This window comes from Fundulus heteroclitus, chromosome 4 (assembly GCF_011125445.2).
Source record: "Fundulus heteroclitus isolate FHET01 chromosome 4, MU-UCD_Fhet_4.1, whole genome shotgun sequence".
NCBI lineage: Eukaryota > Metazoa > Chordata > Actinopteri > Cyprinodontiformes > Fundulidae > Fundulus > Fundulus heteroclitus.
The window spans coordinates 18,564,530-18,587,023 of record NC_046364.1 but is presented as its reverse complement, the minus strand read 5'-3'; the positions used below and the strand labels follow the sequence as shown (position 1 = coordinate 18,587,023).

General features: G+C 41.0%; 2 protein-coding genes across 2 annotated transcripts in view; one reads left to right on the top strand and one right to left on the bottom strand.

Annotated features, from left to right (window-relative positions):
* slc39a1 (solute carrier family 39 member 1) overlaps nucleotides 1-22,494 on the bottom strand; it is a 30,083-nt gene that overhangs the window by 6,515 nt on the left and 1,074 nt on the right. The window lies entirely within an intron of this gene.
* LOC105936364 (transmembrane protein 208) lies at nucleotides 255-4,531 on the top strand. Its single transcript, XM_012877158.3, has 6 exons — nucleotides 255-453; nucleotides 1,064-1,159; nucleotides 2,920-2,979; nucleotides 3,067-3,203; nucleotides 3,585-3,669; nucleotides 3,778-4,531. The coding sequence occupies exons 1-6, from the start codon at nucleotides 448-450 to the stop codon at nucleotides 3,913-3,915; spliced, it is 522 nt and encodes a 173-aa protein (XP_012732612.2). The 5' UTR covers nucleotides 255-447; the 3' UTR covers nucleotides 3,916-4,531.

The window sequence follows — 22,494 nt, the reverse complement described above, 5'->3', positions numbered from 1 at the left end:
GCGTTGGCACAAATAAAATACATGTGTAAAAATATATTGAGGGTTGTAAATGTGAAAAATGTAAAAAAAACAAAAAAAAACAAAAAAAAAACGCTCAAAGGGGTATGAATATTTTTGCAAGTTACTGTAAAAGCATTTCCCAAAAGCACAACCCGCTGTTTTTCTTCCAGCTATGATAAATAAATGTACTGACCAGCAGGTGGCAGCATCGGCCAATGAGCTCAGCGCTGACCTCGCCACTCGCTACGACATATTCCTGCGCCGGAAATGCTTCCCTCCGCCGAAGCCCTGAGTGCTGATGTGTTTCTGAGACATTTTAGCAGGCAGGGAGCTCAGGGTCTAATTGTTTTATGCCGGCATCATAACGGAGCGAAGCGGCGGCTGCTGTGAGGTCCATGACAGAGAAGACCCAGCGGAGGAGATCCTCGGCAGAGACCAGCAGAGGGAATGGCGGTGAGAAAACCATTCGCAATCCTCTGAAGACAGAGGCTGAAGCAGGAACTCTGGTTCATTTCTGCATGAACTGACTGTAGTTACTGTAACTGATCCTGCTGGCATAACGGGACATATCACAACCAACCGAAACACAATAACATCACATTTTAGTGTCTTTATTTTATTTTTATATAACATTCAGAACAAGAAACACTTTATCAGACCCCCTGTTTCAGAAAAGAAAAAGTCTGCCTCGGTGCCCTTTCAAGTCTTTCTACATGATCGCTTTTGTTAAATATTACAAACAACTTACCTGTCGCTAATATACTTGAAAACGCATCTAAATTCAAGCACAGTCCCAGTTTTAAATCTGATTAAATAAAAAAATAAAAGGCAAAGAACCCCTTTAAGAGTTATTTCCTGATGTTTTGCTTCTTTCTGATAACATTCATCCATCCACTTTCCCATAACTGCATATTTTGACAATATTTCCTCCGGAAAGCAGCAGTTCTATGATTAAAATGATGATCTTTTGCATTTATTGTTTGCTGAAATGCACTGGCTTCTTTCGGTCAGACTGAGAGCGGTCCAGCAATGCTCACCAAACTCTCTGTGTTTTCTCCTGAAGCCCAAAGGCAAAGTTGGAACAAAAGGAAAGAAGCAGATCTATGAGGAGAACGAGTCGACGCTCAAGTTCTACACTAGAGTCATCCTCGGGGCCAATGTAAGAGAGACACGTACATTCATTTAGCTGTTTCTTTGGTGCCAGTGGATGATTACCAGATCCTATTGACTGGATGTTGACGGATATAAGACTTATCAGGTCGCTCATTGGTGTCAAAACCTTGACACCTTTACTACGCATTGATTTATGATCCTTTTCTTGCCCTTACTTTTCAAGCAAAACTCAGATCAGTCTAATAGTCAGAAAATGTCTCATCTACTGCCCCCTTTGGGTCACCACTGTTAGATTCTGGCTTACTCACATCCCAACATTGATTTTTATTTATTTATTTATTTTAATGGAGCTGGCTGATCCTATAGCCCTCGGTCATTTAGAGGCAACAGCTATTTAAAGGTTCTGTCCTTCTAACACAATGTGTTTTTGTGCCATAACCGCCTCATACGAAACAAATGTCTTATTCCATTACTCAGGCTTTAGTTTCAGATAAAGAAACAAAACAAACAAGAACATAACCGTGCTTCCAGAACCATGTTTTCATATGAACAGGTTCCTTTGGTGTTTTATGATGTATACAGTTAATAACACATAACATCTGTAACATTCATTTAATGTTATGCTTCTCATACAGAGAACTAAGCAACAAAAAAAGAGACAAACAACAATGAAACTGGATTTAGTTGTAGCTTAGTAGTGCTGATCGTTCAGAATATTACGTCATTGTACTCTTTAGTCACATGTCAGAGAGCAGCTGATGCTATGCTACCTGTGTGAGCCTACCTGTGTACAGCCTGCAGCCTCAACAAGAGTGATAGGTGGCGCTCCTTTAGTTTATATGCTCTGTTTTTTCTGCAAGAATTATTTTAAAACAGCATCATTTGTTTTTCTTTTAAATGAGGAAAAAAGGATCATAGTCTTTTATTAGCCTCCTGAGAGGCAGTGCACAGGAACAGGTAGGGTAGGAGCAATGCAGTGTTTGTCTATAGAGCCAGAGAAAACTCCAGTCTCTCTGTTTTCTCTGGCTCTCATTAAAAAAGAGCTTAAGCCATAAGAATGTTATTAAAAATGTGTTTGCTATACCTTGGTGTCATTGTAATTTCTTTGCCTAAATAAAAGTAACAATTTTCCTGGGTAATTGGTCCAAAAACTTGGGTTTGGAAAATCAGTGGGTCCAGTTTGAGACGTAAGGTTTTTTATCGGATCAGAAATATACTCCGGAGCTTGACTCCTGAGTGCTTTAAAAAAGTTAAAACTAAGATTGTGCATGCATAGTCTCTTTTATTTTTGCTGAGTTCTTCTGTTAGTTCCTGGCAAATGTCTCGCTGCAGAGTTTTCTATAAGTTCAGAACGATAAAGGGCCTTTTTTTTTCTTTTCATAAAAATCTACACATTGTGTTACGTTAATCTAAGCAACAGGAATTTTAAGCATGGATATCATTTCCAGCTCATCATTTGGCACTAACTTATTATTATTATTATTATTATTATTATTATTATTATTATTATTTATTTTTTTTTTTTTTAAACATCCACAAGTGGAAAAAGCTGATTTTTAATTATAAGTGTAGGAGGATGGTTTAAGGAGGCTTAATGGTCAACCATGAAGTTCCTCAAGACTTGATTGAACTGTTGAGTCTTAGAAGTTTTAACATGTTGCCTGGTTTCTGAATCAAGATGATGATTGAAGTTCAGTTACAGATTGTTATCACTCAAGCATTGATTAAGGACAACAAAAGCAATCAATTAAATATTTGTGGCCTAAATTGATGAGGTTCCCACAATTAATCACATTTCTCCTGCAGGCGATATATGCAGTTGTGAATTTTTTCGTTTTCTACAGTTCTTCCACATTTTGGACCTGGGTGAGTGAATTCAAGATTTTCCAAAATGTCAAAACGTACACATGTCGTTGTCCTTTCTGGCCGCTGATCTCGTGGTGCTTCTTGCAGCTGCTGCTGCTGTTCGCGCTCGCCGTATACGTCGGGAGTTACCGCTCCATGTCGGCCATGGCCAAGCCAGCGTTTGCTGAGGACGGAAGTCTCCTGGATGGAGGAATAGACCTAAACATGGAGCAGGGGATGGCAGAGTAAGCCTTATTTACTGTAGTAGCTGAATTATTTAAGCAAAAACAACAAAAGGTTGAACTGTCTCTTTAAAGGGAACTCAGTGTGAGCCCTTTCAATAGGAGATTGATGTGTTTGCAGAACCGTTATAAGACTTTATATATGATGCTAATTTAAAGCAACTCATAAAAATGCTCTCTGGATGGGTTTATAAATTCCTGATTTATTTTTAATAAAACATTGAGGAGATGTTGGCTTAAAAAGTGGATTTCACTTCTAATCCAACAGAAGTTTCTTGTGTATGGGACAAATTTCTTTATTTCTAGGCATTTTCCTAAAACTGTGTAATAACATGGTAAATGCCTTATTCACTGATGATTTGTATTTGTTTTGTTTTGTTTTAGGCACCTGAAAGATGTAATCCTCCTTACTGCCATAGTGCAAGTGCTAAGCACCATTTCGTCGTATTTCTGGTACCTTTGGTTGCTGGTAAGAACATTTTCTAGAAGGTTTGCAGGCAGGGCCACTGATCCATACAGATGTTTTCCCATCTCTGATACATTGTTTCTTCTTCTCATGCCATTTTCCATGTTTTAGGCTCCGGCTCGGGCCCTGCACCTGCTTTGGGTGAACTTTTTGGGTCCTTGGTTTATGGCAGAAAGCCCCTCAGCACCAGAGGAGGTGACTGAGAAAAAGCAGAGAAGACAAGAGCGCAAACAGACGAGGCGATTCTGATGCGGCAGAGCACACCGAGCAGTATTTTTATACTCGCAATCTAATATACCGAAAGCGGGGGACCCGTAAGTTATTCAGGAAGACATTTTTTGTTATTAAGTTAAATCCAGTTGACATCTGATAAAGTGGGATCTTGTTTTCCATGTTTGTTTTCTTTCCGCTTTCATGCTGTAATCGAATTTTCTCCCTAAATTATGAAATGAAATGTTCCCTATTTAGATGATGCCTCTGTCCAAATCCCATTTGTCTTCATGAGCAGATTTAGGAGTTCAGCTTTTGCAGAATGCTTTAATACCAACATCCCCTGCAGATTTTCTTTTTTTTCTTCTTTTTTTTGTTCCACACCACTGCTCAAAAACATTTGTAATGTTATGTCTTATATTTTAGTTTTTAAAAAAAGGTTTTCTGTAACCCTCTGTGTCCTGTTGTTATAAAATCAAACTCAAAAGCCTTAAGAGGAGAGCGGGAACAACTTTGCAATAAACATGGTCCTGTCTGTGCGTCTGTGCTGAGTTTTTCATAGTAAATGCTGAATGAGTTTTTCATGACAGAAGAGCTGTTCTTCCACTTTTCCACCAAAGCCTAAGTGTTCAACAATAACATTGTATAACAGTGACATTTTGAAGATTTTTTTTTTTCTGAAAAGATTGAGTTTGTTCTCTAACATCAGTTCACATAAGTCAGTCTGTTTATGAATAAATACAATTTCCTGAGCAAATACGAAAGTTAATAAATCCTGAAAACAAGAAGATAGCTAAGAAAACGTGGGCATTTTCCCTCATGGACTAATATATAGCTGGGATCGCTTCCTGGGCTCTTCTGAATTAAAAAAACAAACAACTAAAGACATGTTTCCAACTCAGTTTCTGCTGTACATATATTTTTGTTTTTAATTCATCCATCGCGTTAAAAGCTGAATGTACAAAATAAAGACTTTTGTTGGTTTCTAAACTTTTCTGCGACTGCTATTATCAGTTCCTTTTATGAGACATATCACCTTTTTAATGAGGTAGACCCCAACCCCCCCCCCCCCCCCCCCCCCCCCCACCCCACCAACCAACAAAACCTAGGAATGGTTTAAAGTAATAGGTTTTCATTTCCTATATGTGAATATGTGAAAATCTCCTCTTGGAGAAGGTAACAGAAGTCATCTAGGGTGTAGAGTTAACGTAAACTGGAAGTAAACCCTCATGAATTCAATGCTTTTGCAGATCGGAATGTAATTAAATGCCTGGACTGATGCAGGTTCTAAAGATATTTAATTGCAGCCACAAAAGTCCAAACACAACAGATTCTACATTGTTTTTGTTAAAGACAAAGCCTAAACAGAGGAGAACAGCTTCTAGCAGCAGTAACATAAAGTAACTTTTCAGTACGGTTGTGGTAAATAAATGGTAAATGCACTGAAGTGATATTGTGCTTTTCCAGACCATGAACCTGTTGCATCCTTGTGGAGGAATTTCACCCTCTTGTCTTTACAACGTTGCTTCAGTTCATTGAGGTTTTCAAACGTTTATTTCTGATTCTGTTCCCTGAAGCTCCCGCAACAGGTTTTCAGTCTGATTTAGGGTTGGATTTTGATGGGCAATCCAAACACTGATTCTTTTCTCTATCCGCCATTCTGTTGCAGATTAGCTGTTGTGTTTGGGGTTGATTGTCTTGCTAATGAGCCTCTCTGGACCAAGGTTCAGCCGTCGGACAGATGGCATCACATTTGACTGTAGAACAAGGTGGTATTCAGGGAAGTCCATGCCTGACACAGAGACGGTATCACTCTACAACTGTGCTTGAAAGTTGCTATAAGGCGCTTACGTTGATTTTTGCTGCTTGGTTTTATTCCTCTGCGTTAGAACCAAAGGTCTCTACTTTGGTCTCATATGTCCAAAGAACATGTTGCAGAGGTCCTGAGGGTCATTCACATGCACCTTTGCTAGCCAGTTATCCTGCTATATTGTTTTAGAGCGCAAACCATACTTGTTTAGTCTATCTACTACCTAAATGGCCTCATCACGTATACGCTGTATTATCAGAATATTTGCTGACCCGTACAAATAATCAAATCAGGTGTTCCAATCCCATCCATGGCCACAGATGTATAGAATCAAGCGCCCCGGCATGCAGACTGGTTCTACAAACATTCATTGTACCCTACTGCAGTCACAGGGCGCCGCCATTTTTACACATTTTTACAAGAAGTCGCTCCCGAAATGTTTATTGTTTTGATGTGCCTGATCGCCTGATTGTAATTTATGTTGTTCATGAATTCGATAAAGAAAAATAATTGTCTCCTGCTAGAAGTCAGTCCCAGCAGAAAGGTAATGAAATTGAATTAAATCCGTAGGTTTAGGTTTCTCATCCTGCAATGTTAGGGTTAGCCCCCAGAGGAGGGGATAAATTGTACATATAAGGTTTAGGTTTCCTTAACCCTCTTATGGTCCCCACATATTATTCAAAGAAGAAATGTGAGCTTCTGTCATTGATTGAAAAAAATGCTGGTGCCCTTTGACTGCAGTAGAGCGCCTCTCCAAGCATTTGTGAAAGAACGGGTTGCTGTCCAGGCGTGAAATTTCTTGGCTATTAAATAATTCAGTCAGCTGTCAGTGTTATTATAACAAAGTTGAAGCGACCGGGAATGACAGCAACTCGGCCATAAAGTGGTAGGCCACGTAAACTGACGGGCAGCGGATGTCGAGGTACATAGTGCTCAGAGGTCGTCAACTTTCTGCAGTCAATCGCTAGAGACGTCCAAACCTCCTGTGACCTTCATGTTGGCTCAACCACAGGCCACGAAATGGGTTTCCATGGGCGAGCAGCTGCATCCTAGGCATACATCACCAAGCGCATTGAAGAGCGTTGGATGAAGTGATGTAAAGTATGCCACCAATGGACCCTAGGGCAATGGAGGATTGTTCTCTGGAGTGAAGAATCACATTTCTCTGTTTAGTAATCAAATAGACAAGTCTGGGTTTGGCAGGTGCCTGGAAAACGGTGCCTGTGTGACTGTGTTATTCCCAAAGTAAAATTAGGTAGAGGGGGGATTCTGGTGTGGGGTTGTTTAGCAGGAGCTGGCTTTGACCCCTTAGGTCTAGTAAACAGAACTGAATGCTTCAGCATTCAGGCTCAATGCTTAGACATTGAGCCTTCTTCCTCCAACATGGCTGCACCAGGGCACAAAGCAAGATCCAAAAAGACGAATGAGAGTTTGGCATGGATGGCCTCCACTGACCTGCACAGAGTCCTGACCTCAACCTGACCTCAACAGCTTTGGGATGAATTAGAGCGGAGATCGAGAGCCAGGCCTTCTCATCCAACATCAGTGTTTGACCTCACAAATGCGCTTCTAGACAGAAATTCCCATAAACACACTTAAACCATGTGGACAGCCTTCCCAGAAGAGTTGAAACTGTTATAGCTGCAAAGGATGGACCAACGTTAGATTGAACCAATGGATTAAGAATGGATGTCACTGAAGAACAGAAGTGAGTCAAGGCAGGGGAGCAAATACTTTATATACTTTATGCAAGATTAGTGTAAAAGTGGTGAAGGGTTGGCACAGGTGGTGAGGACAGCATGGGATTGTGGGATGCCATCTACAAGATCCGGACATGGTTTATGCTGCACGAGTCCAGAGAAGGGCCAGATGTATTGCCACTGATCCCATCCACCTGGGCAGTGCACTGTTTGACTCCCTTCCATCAGGTACACCATTCAGAAACATTACATCAAAAACTAATAGACTCAAAAAACGCTTCTTTCCCTCTGCAGAGAAGTCTGTGGTCTGTTACATGGTACGACCCCACTACTGGTAAGGCCTAATTCAACACTCTTAATTGCTCAGGGATGTCTGGTTGCACAGTTTAAATGAAGGAGTTGTAAATGAAGGCTTAAAATTACTGCACAGTATTTATTGTGGGTTATGAGGCAGCATTGAAGGATTAATTCATGTGTCAACACAGTAAAGGGATTGATTTCTGACTTTCTGGAGCCATTAAGAATCTTATGAGACCCTAAAGACAATTTGTACGCTTTAAGCTTCTCAGGAAGTGTATTTGGTCAGTGTAATCAACTGATTTCATATATATATCTAAGTGTTTGGCCATCATAACCGTCGTTACTTATGCAATGAAAAAGGGGAAAGCTTGCAGGCCAAAGAACACAATCCCAACTGTGAAGTACGGGGGTGGCAGCATCATCATTTGGGGGCGTTTTGCTAAAGGAAGGACTGGTGCAGCTCAGATGGGCCTTTTAAATTAGCTACAAAGTTACTTCAAGACAACAAGGCCAATGTTTTCTTTTTTTTGCATCTCAATGGTGTGAAAAACATTCAGGCAGAGCTGAAAAAGTTGATTTTGAGCAAGGTTGCCAATAAACCTGACCCAGTTGATCCAGTTCTTTGAGCCAAAGCAATCCAAGAAACTACCATGTGAAGATGGTGCAGGGGTGTCTGGGCCAAATCAGGCCGTTTACAAGCAACTCTACACGAATACTAAAGAAATGTATGCAATCTTCTTGATTTACATTTATTAATTCTCTAAAAAAACTGTCTTGAATAAAATGTTGGCAATACTAACTAACCTAAAACAGGAAACGTTTAGTTGGATTTAATGTCAGGATGTGAGAAAATAGGTTCTGAGTCTTAATAGTTTATGCAAATATCTGGTTTCAGATGTAGCTATTTAAAAAAATCTTTATCAATCATGATTCATAAATTCAGATTTGTGAATGTAAAAGGCCAAGGAAACGGTTTCTGACTGCTTGTCTTTCCTTAAGGCTCTCTTTTGATTGCTCTTGTCTGCACTTCTACGGCTTTGTTAGTCCACGCAGGGTTGGAAAGATTTTTAGCTTTCAATGCAGCGTGACACGATTTGATTTATTCTCTTGAAAAAATCTTCTGCTGATTGTTTATCAATAGCCGAATCTGCAATAATCTCCGGCTTGCCATTAAGGTCGAAGCGCTGCGGCCCCCTGAATGAACAGGCAGCTTTAGAGGGTTTTGCACACAGTATACGCAGACAAACACTGTCAGAAACGATTATTAATTGGAGCGCCGCGTTAACGGCGGCGGCTGCAACACTTCAAAACACTCGAAAGTCAATACTCAGCGGCTCTTGAAACTGCTCGCCCGTTTAGGATTAGTTGTCGGGGCTGACAGATAAATGTGCAGATGACAGCCTAATCCCTGAACACTGAAGTGATGTTAAACCTATCAGTGCAGCTTCCGTTTTCATCCCGTGACTTTAGACGTATCCTCCAGGCAAAAACGCTGCTTATTAGGTCTCCTAAGTCACCCTGTGTATCCTCTGTTGACAAAGTGAATTGAGTGATTAAGCCGGAGCTCCAAAGAGAGGCAGTGGGCCGGTAAAGCCCCGGTCTACTCCCAATCAAACTGGAAATTTGCTCAACAAGCTAAAACCTGCGGTGTTTAGGTTTAACGCACTAAATCCGTCGAGGACAAAATGAGAAAGTCTGCTTTTATCTAGGGTTGAAATCTAAGGAGCTCTTTTTACCGACTTGATACTTTTTACGCCCATGTTCCCAAAAGATTTTCCAGAGCGCCCGCTCCTTTGCCGGTGTCCTTCCCCCCCCCTTGTGGCTCCAGGCTTGCGGTCCTATACTGTCTCTATTATAGGGTTATAAACAAAGTAACCGAAATTAGAGCAGCTCCGCATCCAGTTGTCAGGGCCAATCCCAGATGTGGGCTTTGAGAGGGACCATGCTGCAGTGTAATTTAGTCCTGGGGCCGTTCACTTGCGTGTAACCCCCCTCCTCCCAGTATACGTTCCCAAACACTCAAAACCCCCCCACACAGATGTTCTCTGTGTCTTCTGTTTGTTGTGATCTCAATAAAAGCGCGTACAGGAATGCTGTTGTTGATGTGAGTGTTTTTAGTCCAGCTGTGCTCCGAAGTATGTCCTGAAATAATGCGCTTCATGGAGGAATCTCTGGTCCCGCCTGCAGTTTGAGAGTGGGAGGGTGAGGTCTTTGTTTACAGTGGAGATATAGCCGGGTTCCTCCTGACAACATGAAATAAGGGAGTTGAGTTCCCTTTCCCCTGCTTGGTGTGCATAGCCTGAAACAACGAACGCAGCTTTAAGGCTCCGAGTCCCTTCAAAAGTGAAAATCAATGCATGTTTGGTGCTGAGCTGTCATCTGGGCTGACATTAAAAGACGACATTTAGGACAATTGAAACAGAGCTCGTTGTCTCACCGGGTCCAGCAGAGCGCCGTTTAAGATCCCCGCGGACTCGCCGCGTCCAACAAAACAGGAAATTGGAAGGCATTTGGGCAACCGTCGAGCCTTTGACCTTTGGACCGCAGCACTCCCTGTCTTTGAAGTCCAGAGGGGCAATCATAAGCAATTACACGCAATGCAGAGAGCGCTCCCTTAAATGTTCGGCCTGCACTGTGTAAACAGAATCGGCGCTTCTTGGAGTGTGTTTGGCAGAGCCGTGGGTGTAAGTCGTCCTAAGGCCCATCATCTGGACCCTGTTTCAATCTTGTTGTGTCTAAACTGACCCACACACGGCGCGCTGCTTGGGCTGTAGTGCGCAAACCCGATTCTTCAACTCAACTAGCCTTTTCGAAGACCAGAACCCAGCGGCCGGAGATCCACCTCCCTCCCATCCCGCCGGAACCAGCAGGGATCACTATTTCTAGGATCACCATCATCCGGCTCAAAGACGACACCGTTCACAGCTCCCGCCGTGGCCTTAAAAGGAAGCTGTCAAGAATTCCTGCAGCATTTGACTCCTTGCTTGTGTGGGTGGGTGAGCGCGTGTGTGTGTGTGCGTCTGCTTGTATAACTCTTGTTTAGAGGACATACATCTGTTTGCAGTCCCGTTGTGGCAACCTGCCACCTTCCCGAGAGCAAAAAAAGAGAAAAAGCCTCTCAAGTTTTAAGGTGAGGGCTTCGTTTACAGCTAGGGAAGTCATTTTTATGGCCCGCAGTTCAGCGTCCAGGGAAATTACTGAAGTCAGCGTAATGCCCTCGGAAGTGATGGAGACATTTGGAGCATAAGTCTTGGTGGCAAGCGCTCCACCCTCTCAGGGATTAAGGGATTGTCACCTCTGCTAAACGTCTCACTTCGTCCCCCTGCCAGGCTGTCACCTGCTCCTGTTTGTCACCACCAGAAAACCCAGTGGCCATCAAGAAAACCACAAAATGGCACATCCGCAATTTTGACACGCAACAGCCAAAAATAGATTAATTCCCTATATCAAATTATATCTTAAAATTAGCGGATGCTTTTAACTTTTTAAGTCAAGTTGATGCTTGAATACGAAGCAGTGGAATGGGGAATGATAGATTTAATGCGGGCTTATAAACACCTTGTTGAAAGCCGTCTATTCCTGTTTAACTGCCGCTGGTTAAGATTTCTGCTACTGTAGGAATCAAGTAGACATTAAGGAGGGTGAACTAATCCCCCCCAAAAAAGCCACGAAGGTGAATATGAAGTGTAGCTTGCATCTTTCAGGTTTCATTGCTAGCTAAAAAGGCATAAATTACACTGAAATTCAGTTATCCTTTAATAAAGTTTACCAAGGTCTGTAATCATTGTGATCACTACCAGCCAATCCTTAGAGTTAAAAATACAAACAGCAGCGACTAACTCTTAGAAAACATACTTTTAATGCCCCCCCTGGATATCTTCCCCTTTTAGTTTCCTTTCTAAATGAAATCATGGCCAACATAATTAGATATATTTTACAAAAGAAAAACGGATGTCAATGAAACCACAACATACTGCCTCAAGGGTTTACAAAAATAGTGACCCCGTTTAAAGTGACTGACCCAAATGAGCAGAGGTCCGGCTAATTGCTGCCAGTGCCCAGCAGTGTCACAGTGGGTGAGACGGAGATCCCCCGAGTGCGAGCTGGTGTGTCTCTAATGATTACCTGTCTCTGGGAGGTCTCTGGTTCATCGCTTCACCCGCTACGGATACACCATGAAGACAAAACATCACTCCAAGTACCTCAGTAAGTCGTTAGTTGGCTACTAATTGATTTATGTCCTGCAGAATCCACTTAAACCCACCATTAAGAAATGGAACTTGCCTACACCTGGGCTGTATTCACAAACTGTGTAACAAACTAAGGTTAGGGAAGCCTTATGAACCCCTACAACCACTGGAGGAGTTTAAAGCTTCAGTGGCTCAGACGTCTTTCGGCTCTGCAGAAGCCCGATGACAAGCCATTCATTTGGTTCACCGAACGGTCAGGTCCAAGGGCACCCAGAGAGAATCCACTCATGCGTGCATGGGGAAAACTTGCTCACTCAGGACTTTCTTGCTGCAGGTAAAATCTTTCTTTCTTTCTGTTAAAATGTGAACAAAACAAACACAGGTTATGGAAAACATGAATAAAAAGTTTTCCACAAACTGACCTACACAACAAAAGGTGTTCAAAAGGGAGCAACTAGAACCAGTGACTTATCATTTCCTGCCCTTTAGTTTGCCTACGATTTCTTTGTCAAAATGGTAATGATTCATATAACTGCCCCACCAGGCAGCCTAGCGGTAAACCGCAACTTTGTCTGATTCAGATTAGCGATCTTTGCATCATTTCATTCATCTTCTGCAGTTCTCTTCTCACTCCCTGCCATCTCCTAGTCTTGTCTCTGAAAAATGACCGAAAAGCATCAACAGCTCTCCAGCTTTCGATGTTCCACTGATGCGACGCACCCGCAGAGACACCGTCAGACACAACTTTCGAAAAACCACTCAGCAGTCCTCCTTTCATTCATTTTTTTTCCTTCTTCTTTTTGGAGAGGTTGTTTGTTGTTTCATAGGGTAAAAAAAAAATAAAAATCTGAAAGCGACTCAGCGAGTGACTGCAGGCATTAGTTGTGTGTAAGTGGCGCCAGAGTCTGCATGACTCCGGCTGAACCAGGATCAGTGACAGACAGTCTCCATCGCAGTGGGTTCCCTTCCTTTTCCTTTGTTTTCGACCCGCTTCCTTCCACGCTTTCTTCAGTTCTGTTCCCCCCCTATTGAAGTCTAAACAAACTACAATGCTGTGAAAGTAAACAAATGCACAAATATCATGTCACACAACGCTGGCCCTCACCCAACTGGGACCCGAGTTATGAGGGTCCTGAAAGGTGCATGATTCTGATACATTCCCAGGAAGCCAAAAACATGACATCGGGGTATTATGTATGACTGTGGTACGTGACTGTGTTGGAGTAAAATGCATGTGTGTGTTTCTTTTATTGATTTAGAGAGTCTTTACTTCAGCATCATACAGCCTACATACAGAGGGTACCTTTATGGATGTTTGCCTTAGACAAATGAACGTCACACTATTTTTTTTTTTTGCTAAATCTTAACCAGGACTGTGTTTTCTGAATTGGTCAACAATTAGTCTGAAACATTGTTGACTAGGTGAATTCTTCAGATTTTGTGAGTATTTTTAGTGTTTATCTCTTTATTGGAGGAGATCACACAGCAACGTGTAAGAGTAAAACACAACAAATGAAAAGACAATGAAGCCACAAATGCAAGAAGGTCTTTCGGAATATATCAAATTGAAAAATCTATTTAAAATAAAATCAATTCCTTTAGAAAAAATGTTACTTGGGAAAAATAAAACAGAGCAGCAAAATCTTTAAGGAAAAACAGAATAGAATAGAAAAATATTTGTTGTCCATTAGTGGGGAAATTTGGCAACAAAATCAGAATACAGCATTTCTTTTTTTTTTTTTTAATCTGTGATATTAATGTAAACTGATGTATATATTCCTCTCTGCTTGAAACAAAATGTTCAGAAACTGCTAAAAAAAATGCTGATAAGCCTTTTCCAGGTCAGAAGGTAGAGATAACGTTGATGTTAGCGCCACATCAAAACAGAAAGGAAGAATATTACAGCAAAGCCATAAATTCCCGTCCATTTCATTCAGTAGCCGGGGTCATGTTGCATTCAAAGTGGTGGGATTCGCTAATTATCATCCTCAGTGACCAGGCTAATAAGTGCAAGTAAACATTTTATTACTGCCGCTGTAATTTTGAACATATGGCAACTATCTTTTAGTTTGGGGTGGTTGGGAAAGCAGCAGCAGCTTCAGCTTGTGCTGCTTCCTTTTCACCGTGGACGGCAGATACTCTGAGCTGGAAAAGATGGCCTATTCAACCTAACAGCTGTTCCATCTGCAAGCAAATAAAATATATATATATTTGATTCCCTTTTTATGCATTCAGACAGAGGAGCAGCATGTTCAGTAGCTCAGGCAGTGCAGTACCATGAGTACAACTGATTGTAAATGATAAAAACACTCAGCAGCGCGAGCTCTTCCAGCAGCTTTCACTACATGTTAAATGTTTGAAAAGTCCTATTTTTAAAATCCCTGCTTCAGGAGGGATTACTAAAAAAAACCTTAAGATTAATTTGGAATGATGTTCATTCTTTTATTCCAAGAACACCCCTTGTCATTTACACATATAACGGTTAGGTCTTTGTTTGTCTTTCTGCGCTAATACACTAAAATCTGTGAGGCGGACTTTATTTTTAAAGGTCAGCTTTTCTCACCTGAACTTTGTTTGCATGTGGAAGGGAAAGTTGATTTCCAAAATCTCGAACATGACTGAGAGCATGCCACCTATATCCAATCTATAGATTTATCAAACAAACAACAAGACAGGAATAAAGTGATATTTAAAAGAGCACTTGTTAAAAAGTTCACCATCAACTTGTGATGATTTGTGAAATAATGTGTTTTTCTATATTTCCCTATATTTTCCAAACATGTTTGCATTTGTGTTTGTTTTGCTGTTTGTGTTTAATCCCCCCCCCCCCCCCCCCCCCCCCCCCCCTAAAAAAAGGGACATTAGAGTAAGGCATTATAGTAGGAAATAACATGCGACGCAGCTCATCAGGGGTCCCCATCAAAACATGAGTAAGCAAACATGTTTGCCACAAGTGTCTCCATAGAACGAGCTGATCAGGAAGGATATCCAAAATGTCCATTAAGTCTAACAGGATATACAATCAAGAGGAATCTTTGCTAGATCATTTCGACTGGACTGGTTAAACAGGGAGATTCAATCCTTCCAATGATAATAATTTCCTGATGGGACATGAACTAGTAATTGTAGTGCTCTGTGCGAAACATAACAATCTGTGTTGCATACCAATGCATGTCTCAGACCTTCTCGTAAATACCCAAAATGTATTACAACAGCGATACATTGGTTGGCAAAAGAAAAGTCCAGAGGATGTATGGTTTCTACTAGGGCTGGGTGATATAGAAAAGAAGCGTATCGATAGAATAGAAATCAGATTGATCGATATCGATAATTATAAACAAAATTGTAAACATCAACCCTGGCTGTTTTATGCTGTTACTTTTTTTTTAAATAAATTAATTCAAGCACAACACTTTAGTTGACCAACTTTTTACCAAAACTGCAAGTCTTGAAAAAAAGAACACATGCTCTCTGAACTCTTTGAATCTTGGTGAAGGAGCGTTCCTGGATCTGCGTTTCTGATTGGTTGGGAGGATGTAATGACTGCAGTATGAACCTACATGATAGGAGAGAATGTAGGTGTAGGTCTTTTACTGAACTTTTTATTGACCCCCTTTGTTTTCTATTGAACCACACATCTATCGATCGATATATATCGTTATTGAATTATCGTCCAGCCCTAGTTTCTACTGTGGTTGTCTGAGATGTTGGGTGTTAAAATGTATGCAGTGATGCAGCATCAAGCAGTCTGCTGCGGACCATGTCAGCGGGTCCTTGAACGCGTCTTTATATAACCAGAGTTTCCAAATTTGTGCTCATGATCACCCTTTTCCACCATTTCAAGCCCTTCCAACCCCACCCACCTCATGCTATTACAGTAGATGTATAATGGAAGTGTAGATTAATGGTTAATTTCCAGGAAACTGTGTGTGTTCTGTCGCAAAGTGCTTTCCATTAATTAGGGACTCTGTTTCTCAGAACAGAATGCAGCAAGGAGACGAGCGATTAATGACCCAACTAGTGCCGTCAGCAGCTCCAGCAGACCCAGTGGCGAGCGTAAGAGTCGAAGCAGCAAAGACAGAGCAAGAAAAATAAATAACGTGGGCACCGACAAAAAAAAAAAAAAGTCTGAAATTTCAATGAAAGGGTAGACGGGCGCAGTTTCATCACTGAGAGAGGCTTGTTTTGCCTCTTCTGGTGCCAGAGTCCAGCAGAATGGGTGTGCAGAGCAGACAAGTGTTATCAAGGAAAGCTCAGGTCCTTGACTTTCTATCACTCTACAAAGGTGTAAGGTTCATTCAGATGAAGGTAGAAATTATGTCCATTCAGGTAAAACTGTGTAGATCAATGCTCTTACAGCTTTTTTTTTTCGCCTTATAGAAAGGAAATAGAAAGGCATACCTTCAGATACTGTTTCGCATGCTGGAAACCATAACTGAACAAATCTTCACTGTGTCTAATTTTCCTTTTTTTTTCTCCACTGCAACAGTCTCTCTTTCCCCCTTTTCCCCTTCCCACTATTTTGTCACTTGTTCATGAAATTTCTGCTATTAGGATAAATTACATCTACAGAAAACTCCTATTAAATCGCATGACCAATAGATTTACTAGTGAAAGGTAACACCAAACAACAGGTAAATTAATAGTGCAAACTTGCGAGGAGCAGCCTAATTTGGTGCTTTCCGGTGTTAAATTTCTATATTGCAACCAACTAAATAAATTCCCATATTGAAATACACAAAGAAGGGACCAAAGTGCTTACACGGCAAAAAAAGATAGTTCAAGTGGTAAAAGCAACGAGAAATTAACACAAAATGTCACTGGATAAATAAAACAATAAATACAAAGACAGTTACATAATACAAAAAAAGCTCCTCACGGTTAAAAGCCGATGAAAACAAGGATTCAAAAGGGATTTAAAATCGGTTCACGCTTATCTTATGCATGAAAGAACAAATCTGCTCTTCGCCAGTCTGCATTTTGTTTATTTTAAGTGTTTCCCAATTTGAATACTGCAGATTTCATTGAAAGAGTCGTACCTCCATAGTTTGGTGGCACGGTGAGGTGATAATTCAGCTATTTATACGGATGTGTCTCTGGAGCAGAGACACATTCAGAATATCCAGGACACCACCTCCCGACAGCTGGAATTACCCATCTCTGGTATAATGCTTTAAGTACGTCAGCTGGAACTAAAGGCCATTTATTAATGATAAAAGAGCACAAAATGGCTGTTTTGTGTTACGCTGTTTTCCATTGAAAGGTTTTATTTTTTTCTAACCACGACCACAGTGCTAATTTTCTTAGCTAAATATAGCTTGCAACATGTTATAATAGATTTCTGACATGTCCAATCATGTGCCAGATGTAATTTTTATTAGTTGGATATTTTAATAAATATTACTTAATTAATTCCTGGGCCTTTTTCAACACCAACTATTAAGATGCTTTCTTTTAGATTACATCTTTTATTCTACATCCGAGCTGCCTTTTTAAGGGATGGATGTTGATACTCAGGGGAAGGAGACCAAGTTATATGAGGTTTACCGGTGAAAGCTGTAGTTGGCGCTTTGTAAAGCACAGGATCAGAAGTTTCTGTTCATTAAAATATAAATTTTTTGTTATGCTTTGTTTTTAGACGTGCTTCTTATTTTACTTCCTCAACTACTTAGTTCTTTTTCTTTTATTCATCTTAGATTTTCTTTTTTGCCTTCTACCTTCACCTGTTTTGGGTTCTGCTAATTAACATGCTGCTCTGCTCACACATGTTTGGCATCAGCCCTTACCTGCCAGGTATACAACTACCGCTTCGTGCAGTCTCTGTGTTTCTTTTGAAATGTCATTTCCTTGGTTGTTGTTGGCTCATTGTTTGTTTCCTGAAGCATTTCCCTGTACCGTTCCATCACATCTGGAGCAGGGTTTGGGTTCCCTATGCCTGAACTCTTTTAGATATTTGTTGTATGATTTCTTTTATTTTTTAAATGTTTTTACCTTTTCCACATGCCTCCAGATGCTGCCCATGTTTCCAGCCATATTTGAACTCAACACTGAATGAAACAAAACTTTAAAAGAAAGTTAATCAGGATCTCTGAGGGTTTTCTTAACGTTTTAGTTTAAGTCACACAACAGAAAACCCGGATGCACTGTTGGACCATGACAAACAGAAAGAAAAATAAAACTATGATGCTGCTGGCTCAGGAATTGTTTTTTTCCCCACAATATTTGGCCTTATATTACACAAAAAGTAGCGGAAAGAGAGAGAGAGAAAGATAAAGAGAGCAGTTGCGTAAAACTTGGGATGCATTTTTTTTTTTACCGTTTTTCTCTATTTATACAGAAAAGAATCTATATTGGAGTGTGGTGGGCCAGACACAATTTTATTCGTGGTATATTGTGTCAAATATCAGGCAAAGATGCAGACTTTGACCCAGCTAAAATGTTAATACAAATATTATTAAAGAGATTATTTATTTTTACAATGTAATAAAGTATATTTTAAGTAGCTGTATTGTTTTAACACAATAATCCTGATATTTTATTCAATACATCGATCATCTATGTAATTTCCAAATTTTTATTTAACTAGGCTTTTTGTTTCCCATCACAAGAGCCATGTTATGCAGTAAGACATACAGATGGAGATCAATATTATGGCTCATTTCTCTACAAATTCGCTTTCCTTTCTAAACAAAGTGTACGGTCATGTCCTTTACCAGAGCAGCCGGCCAACTTCAGCTCCACAGCACAGATTCACACATTGGGGATTTTACCTAATTCCATATCAGTTCGGCACATGAAAATATATTGCAGAAATATCCCATACGTTTAGGTAGGATCTGCATGTTGCTGACTTCATGGTGAAGGACTTGGCCAAGGAATTATTTTCTTCAGCCTACAGACAGAGCAATTATGTGTTTGTAAAAATCAGGGGATAATAATGCCTTTCCTTTTCTTGGTTGTGATTGTTTTTATGAATGGAGATATTTTGATCAGCAACATAATTGGTGCAAATTGTGCTCTGATTGCTGCCCTACCATCCGAAATCCATTATTTTTTACATCCATTTGATGTCTCCTCCTACAGTAGAATATTAACCCACGAAACACCTCAATCACAATGCCGTCACACGCCCTCCCGGTAGTGACCCTGAACTTCCACGGGGACTTGAACGGGGACATGAACCTGGGTTTCAGTCGTGAACTGGGCCTCGTTGCTGAGGCCCAGTGCAGGGTTAGGTAAGTCCTCAGCAGAGAATGATACACTCTGTGGAATAATTGTAACAAAGATTGATACAAAAAATGCATTTAAGTGCTTGAGATTAAATTTAAGTGAGAAAAATCCTTCTATGATGTACGAAACAGCTGCTTCAGGTGGTCTTGAGCTAGTAAAAACACAATGTTTGTTAACAGAGTCTGTTCCTGGGGTAATATACTCAGAGTTAGACTTAGCTTTTGTTACGATACAGAAAACCTAGAGTTTCCCAGAAATAAGGTTCAACATGCACAGAGTATTCACATAATCTATTTACTGTCCCCCCACCTCCCACCGTGACCACCACCACCGTTTGCTGTGGCGGCCATTGGAGTGCAGCTAACTTATTGGCTTGGTTAAGGAACTATTTTGAGATCTTTTGAGCTTTGTGACTTGGTGCAGTATCTTACTGGAACGAGGCTAGGCCAGCTAGGCATGGGCACACTGTGGTAACAAAGGGATGGACATATGTACCAAAAAATACCTCCCACTCCCCTGGACCACCACCCTCAGTGGTTGTTAAGAGGCAGGATGGAATATTTGCTTTCATGTAGTTTGCACCAAACGCTGACCGCAACATCTAAGTGTGGCGGCTAAAGTTAAGACTCATCGGACCAGGCAACGTTTTTGTTCAATCTCTCATAGTCTCATTGAGCTGTCACTGGAGTTTTACTGTTCTTAGCTAAGAAGAGTTAGCCGGTATAGTCTTCTGCTGCTGTAGCAGACGTCTTCTTCCAGGTTTGCCATGTGCGTTCATGGTATTGGTTGTAACAAGTGGTTATGTAAGAAGCTTTCTTTCTACAATTTCAAACTCATCTGACCTTTCTGTTCTGACCTCTGACATTAACATGACATTTTCCTTTTTTTCTCTTTTTCATACCATTCTCTGCACCTTTGACATGCTCATGCGTGCAAACCCCAGCAGATCCGTGGGGTCTGAAATACCCAGGCCATCACCATCCGTCCCCAACAACCATTCACCTGAATCTTCTGTCTTCCTTATTCTTATGCTTGGTTTGAGTTTCACAGAGGTGCCATCACCATGTGTCGTTGCTGTGGGCAACTCAAAGCAATTAATGGGCAGCTTCCACTCCTCTCTGCTAATCTGTACATTCTCCAAAATTTTGGATAGTGTCTTTTAGCTGGGACGAGCCACAAACAGATAAATTAGGTAGCTGGGTAATGTCAGTGACCGTTGGCAGTGATTGTGTGCAGGGATTCCTACAGACATCAGATTAAGAGGGCCGCCTGGCCTGACTCCAGCGGCCTGGTCCGACATTATCTCTAGCACCCCGGACTGTTTTCATTACGGGGGCCTCCCAGTCTCTCCAGTGCTGCTCTGTAAGTGGCTGGGAGTGGGCAGCCGGAGTTTGTGCGTGCCTGAATGTTTATCTATGCATGCATGCGTGTATGTGTGTGAGTGCAGAATAAACTGCCGCCTTGGTGGGGCAGCGTACTGTCTGCCATATCTCTGGTGCAGCAGAGCCCATTAGGGAGCGATGAAGCTGATGACATGTTGTTCCTGTGACGGGCCGCCATGGCCCCAGACTCCTCTGTGCTGCTGCTGCCGCCGCCCGCCTGGTGGTGGTTGCTGTGGGAGCCCGCAGGTCTGCCGGTGGACAGACAGGGAGACGCGGGGACGGCGTTTATTTTGGGAGGTGGTCTGGTGCCGGACCACCCTGTCTACTCTCCCAACAACCTTTTACCACCACTGCCACCGCCACCCGCTTCCCACGCTCTTAACAATCACACACCGACAAAGGCAACTTGCGTGCTTTTATTTGTGCTAATGCCAGTCAAGTAATGGCAACTGATGGTCTGAGTCAGATTATTTTTAAAAATCTGATTTTTCTTTGTGTGTGTGTGTTTTCATTGTCAACAACCCAGAGAGCTACGTCGCACTTTCATTTGCCTGTCACAGTCCCGTCTGTAATTCAAAAACACAGGATCTTTAAGGTCCTGATAGAGATGTGTAAAAAGTATTTGAATAAATTCTGCTTGTTGCAGTAGAATAACTATGAAAAAATTGAGAAATACAACCTTTTATTTCAGCGTAGGTCAAGCAGGGGAAAACCTCCATACCAAGAAGCAACAGCTTTATTTGTTGCCCTTGTTTTAATTAACTAAAATCCTTTGTGGCCCATTTAATTGGCACACTTAACATCAAACCCTTTGATCCATTGCCTAACATTCCTATAAAATTCATCTAATCAACAGCATATTTCATGGAGTTAAAGCTTATTTTTCTTTACAAAGTGAGGAGCCACGCCTGCCCTACCACTCCTGGGGTTAATGAGTGGATTTCACCAACCTCTGCCGGGACTTTACGTGTTTTGGTCAGGTAAAACTAAGATGGAGAATTTTAGCAGCAAAACTCCAGACGGGCCTGTGATAAAATAAAGGATGAATGTGTGGAAATTCACCCCATGCTTGCTGTTAAGTATTGTGGAAGATCTGTGATGCTGTGGGCCTGCCTCTCCTCCAAAAACCACAAAGTCGTTTGAGTGCATGGCAACACGATTGTTAAAAATTCTGTCGGTTTCAAATAAAAATCTGCCGTCCTCTACCCGGCACTGGAAATGGGTCGTCATGGTTCTTTCAGCAGGATAATAACCCAAACATTTGGCCATCACAATATATATGTATATATATATATATAATATATATATACATATATATGTTTATATATATTTTTTTCTCTTGAATTATATATATATAATATATATAATATATATATATTATATAATATATATATATATATATATATATATATATAATATATATATATATATAATATAATTGGTAACCATATAAACAATATAGATATGTGCAAAGATAAATAATTATACAAGTGGAAGTAAAATATCAAAACTCGTGCTTTGCTTTCAGAATACTTATTAAAAGGAAAAGGAAACAGATATCATGAAAGTACTTACCTGGAAAGATAGATATAATCAAATCTAACGTTTCTGGGAAAGAGAGCAGGTAACACTTTAGGTTTAACAGAACAAACCTAACAGAATTACCAAACCTCATGCATTCCATGGCGTGCTTCCAGTCCCTGAAACTGTTTCAGGGTTGACCAACTTCAAGCATTGAGGAAAAGTGACATGCAAAGCATAACAGCTCCGGTAGATGGGGTTTAGCAGCAATTGTTTTGGAATGTACCCACTCATTTGCCAGCTTGTGTTTAAGTGAGAGATCTGAGAACAGCCATTTGTGTTGTTTTACTGATTCTGATGCTTTAAAATTAACACCCATATTGTGATGACGGCTCTCCGGTCCTCGCTCAGCCCAAAAAGCCCACACAGACTCATCCACTCTTCCCCAATGGGCTGGATCGGTACTGTCCGGAACAACTTCGGTT

Coding starts and splice junctions, on each gene's coding strand:
- LOC105936364 (XM_012877158.3), top strand. Junction 1,160..2,919: donor GAGTCATCCTCGGGGCCAAT/GTAAGAGAGACA, acceptor TTTCTCCTGCAG/GCGATATATGCAGTTGTGAA. Junction 3,670..3,777: donor TCTGGTACCTTTGGTTGCTG/GTAAGAACATTT, acceptor TCCATGTTTTAG/GCTCCGGCTCGGGCCCTGCA.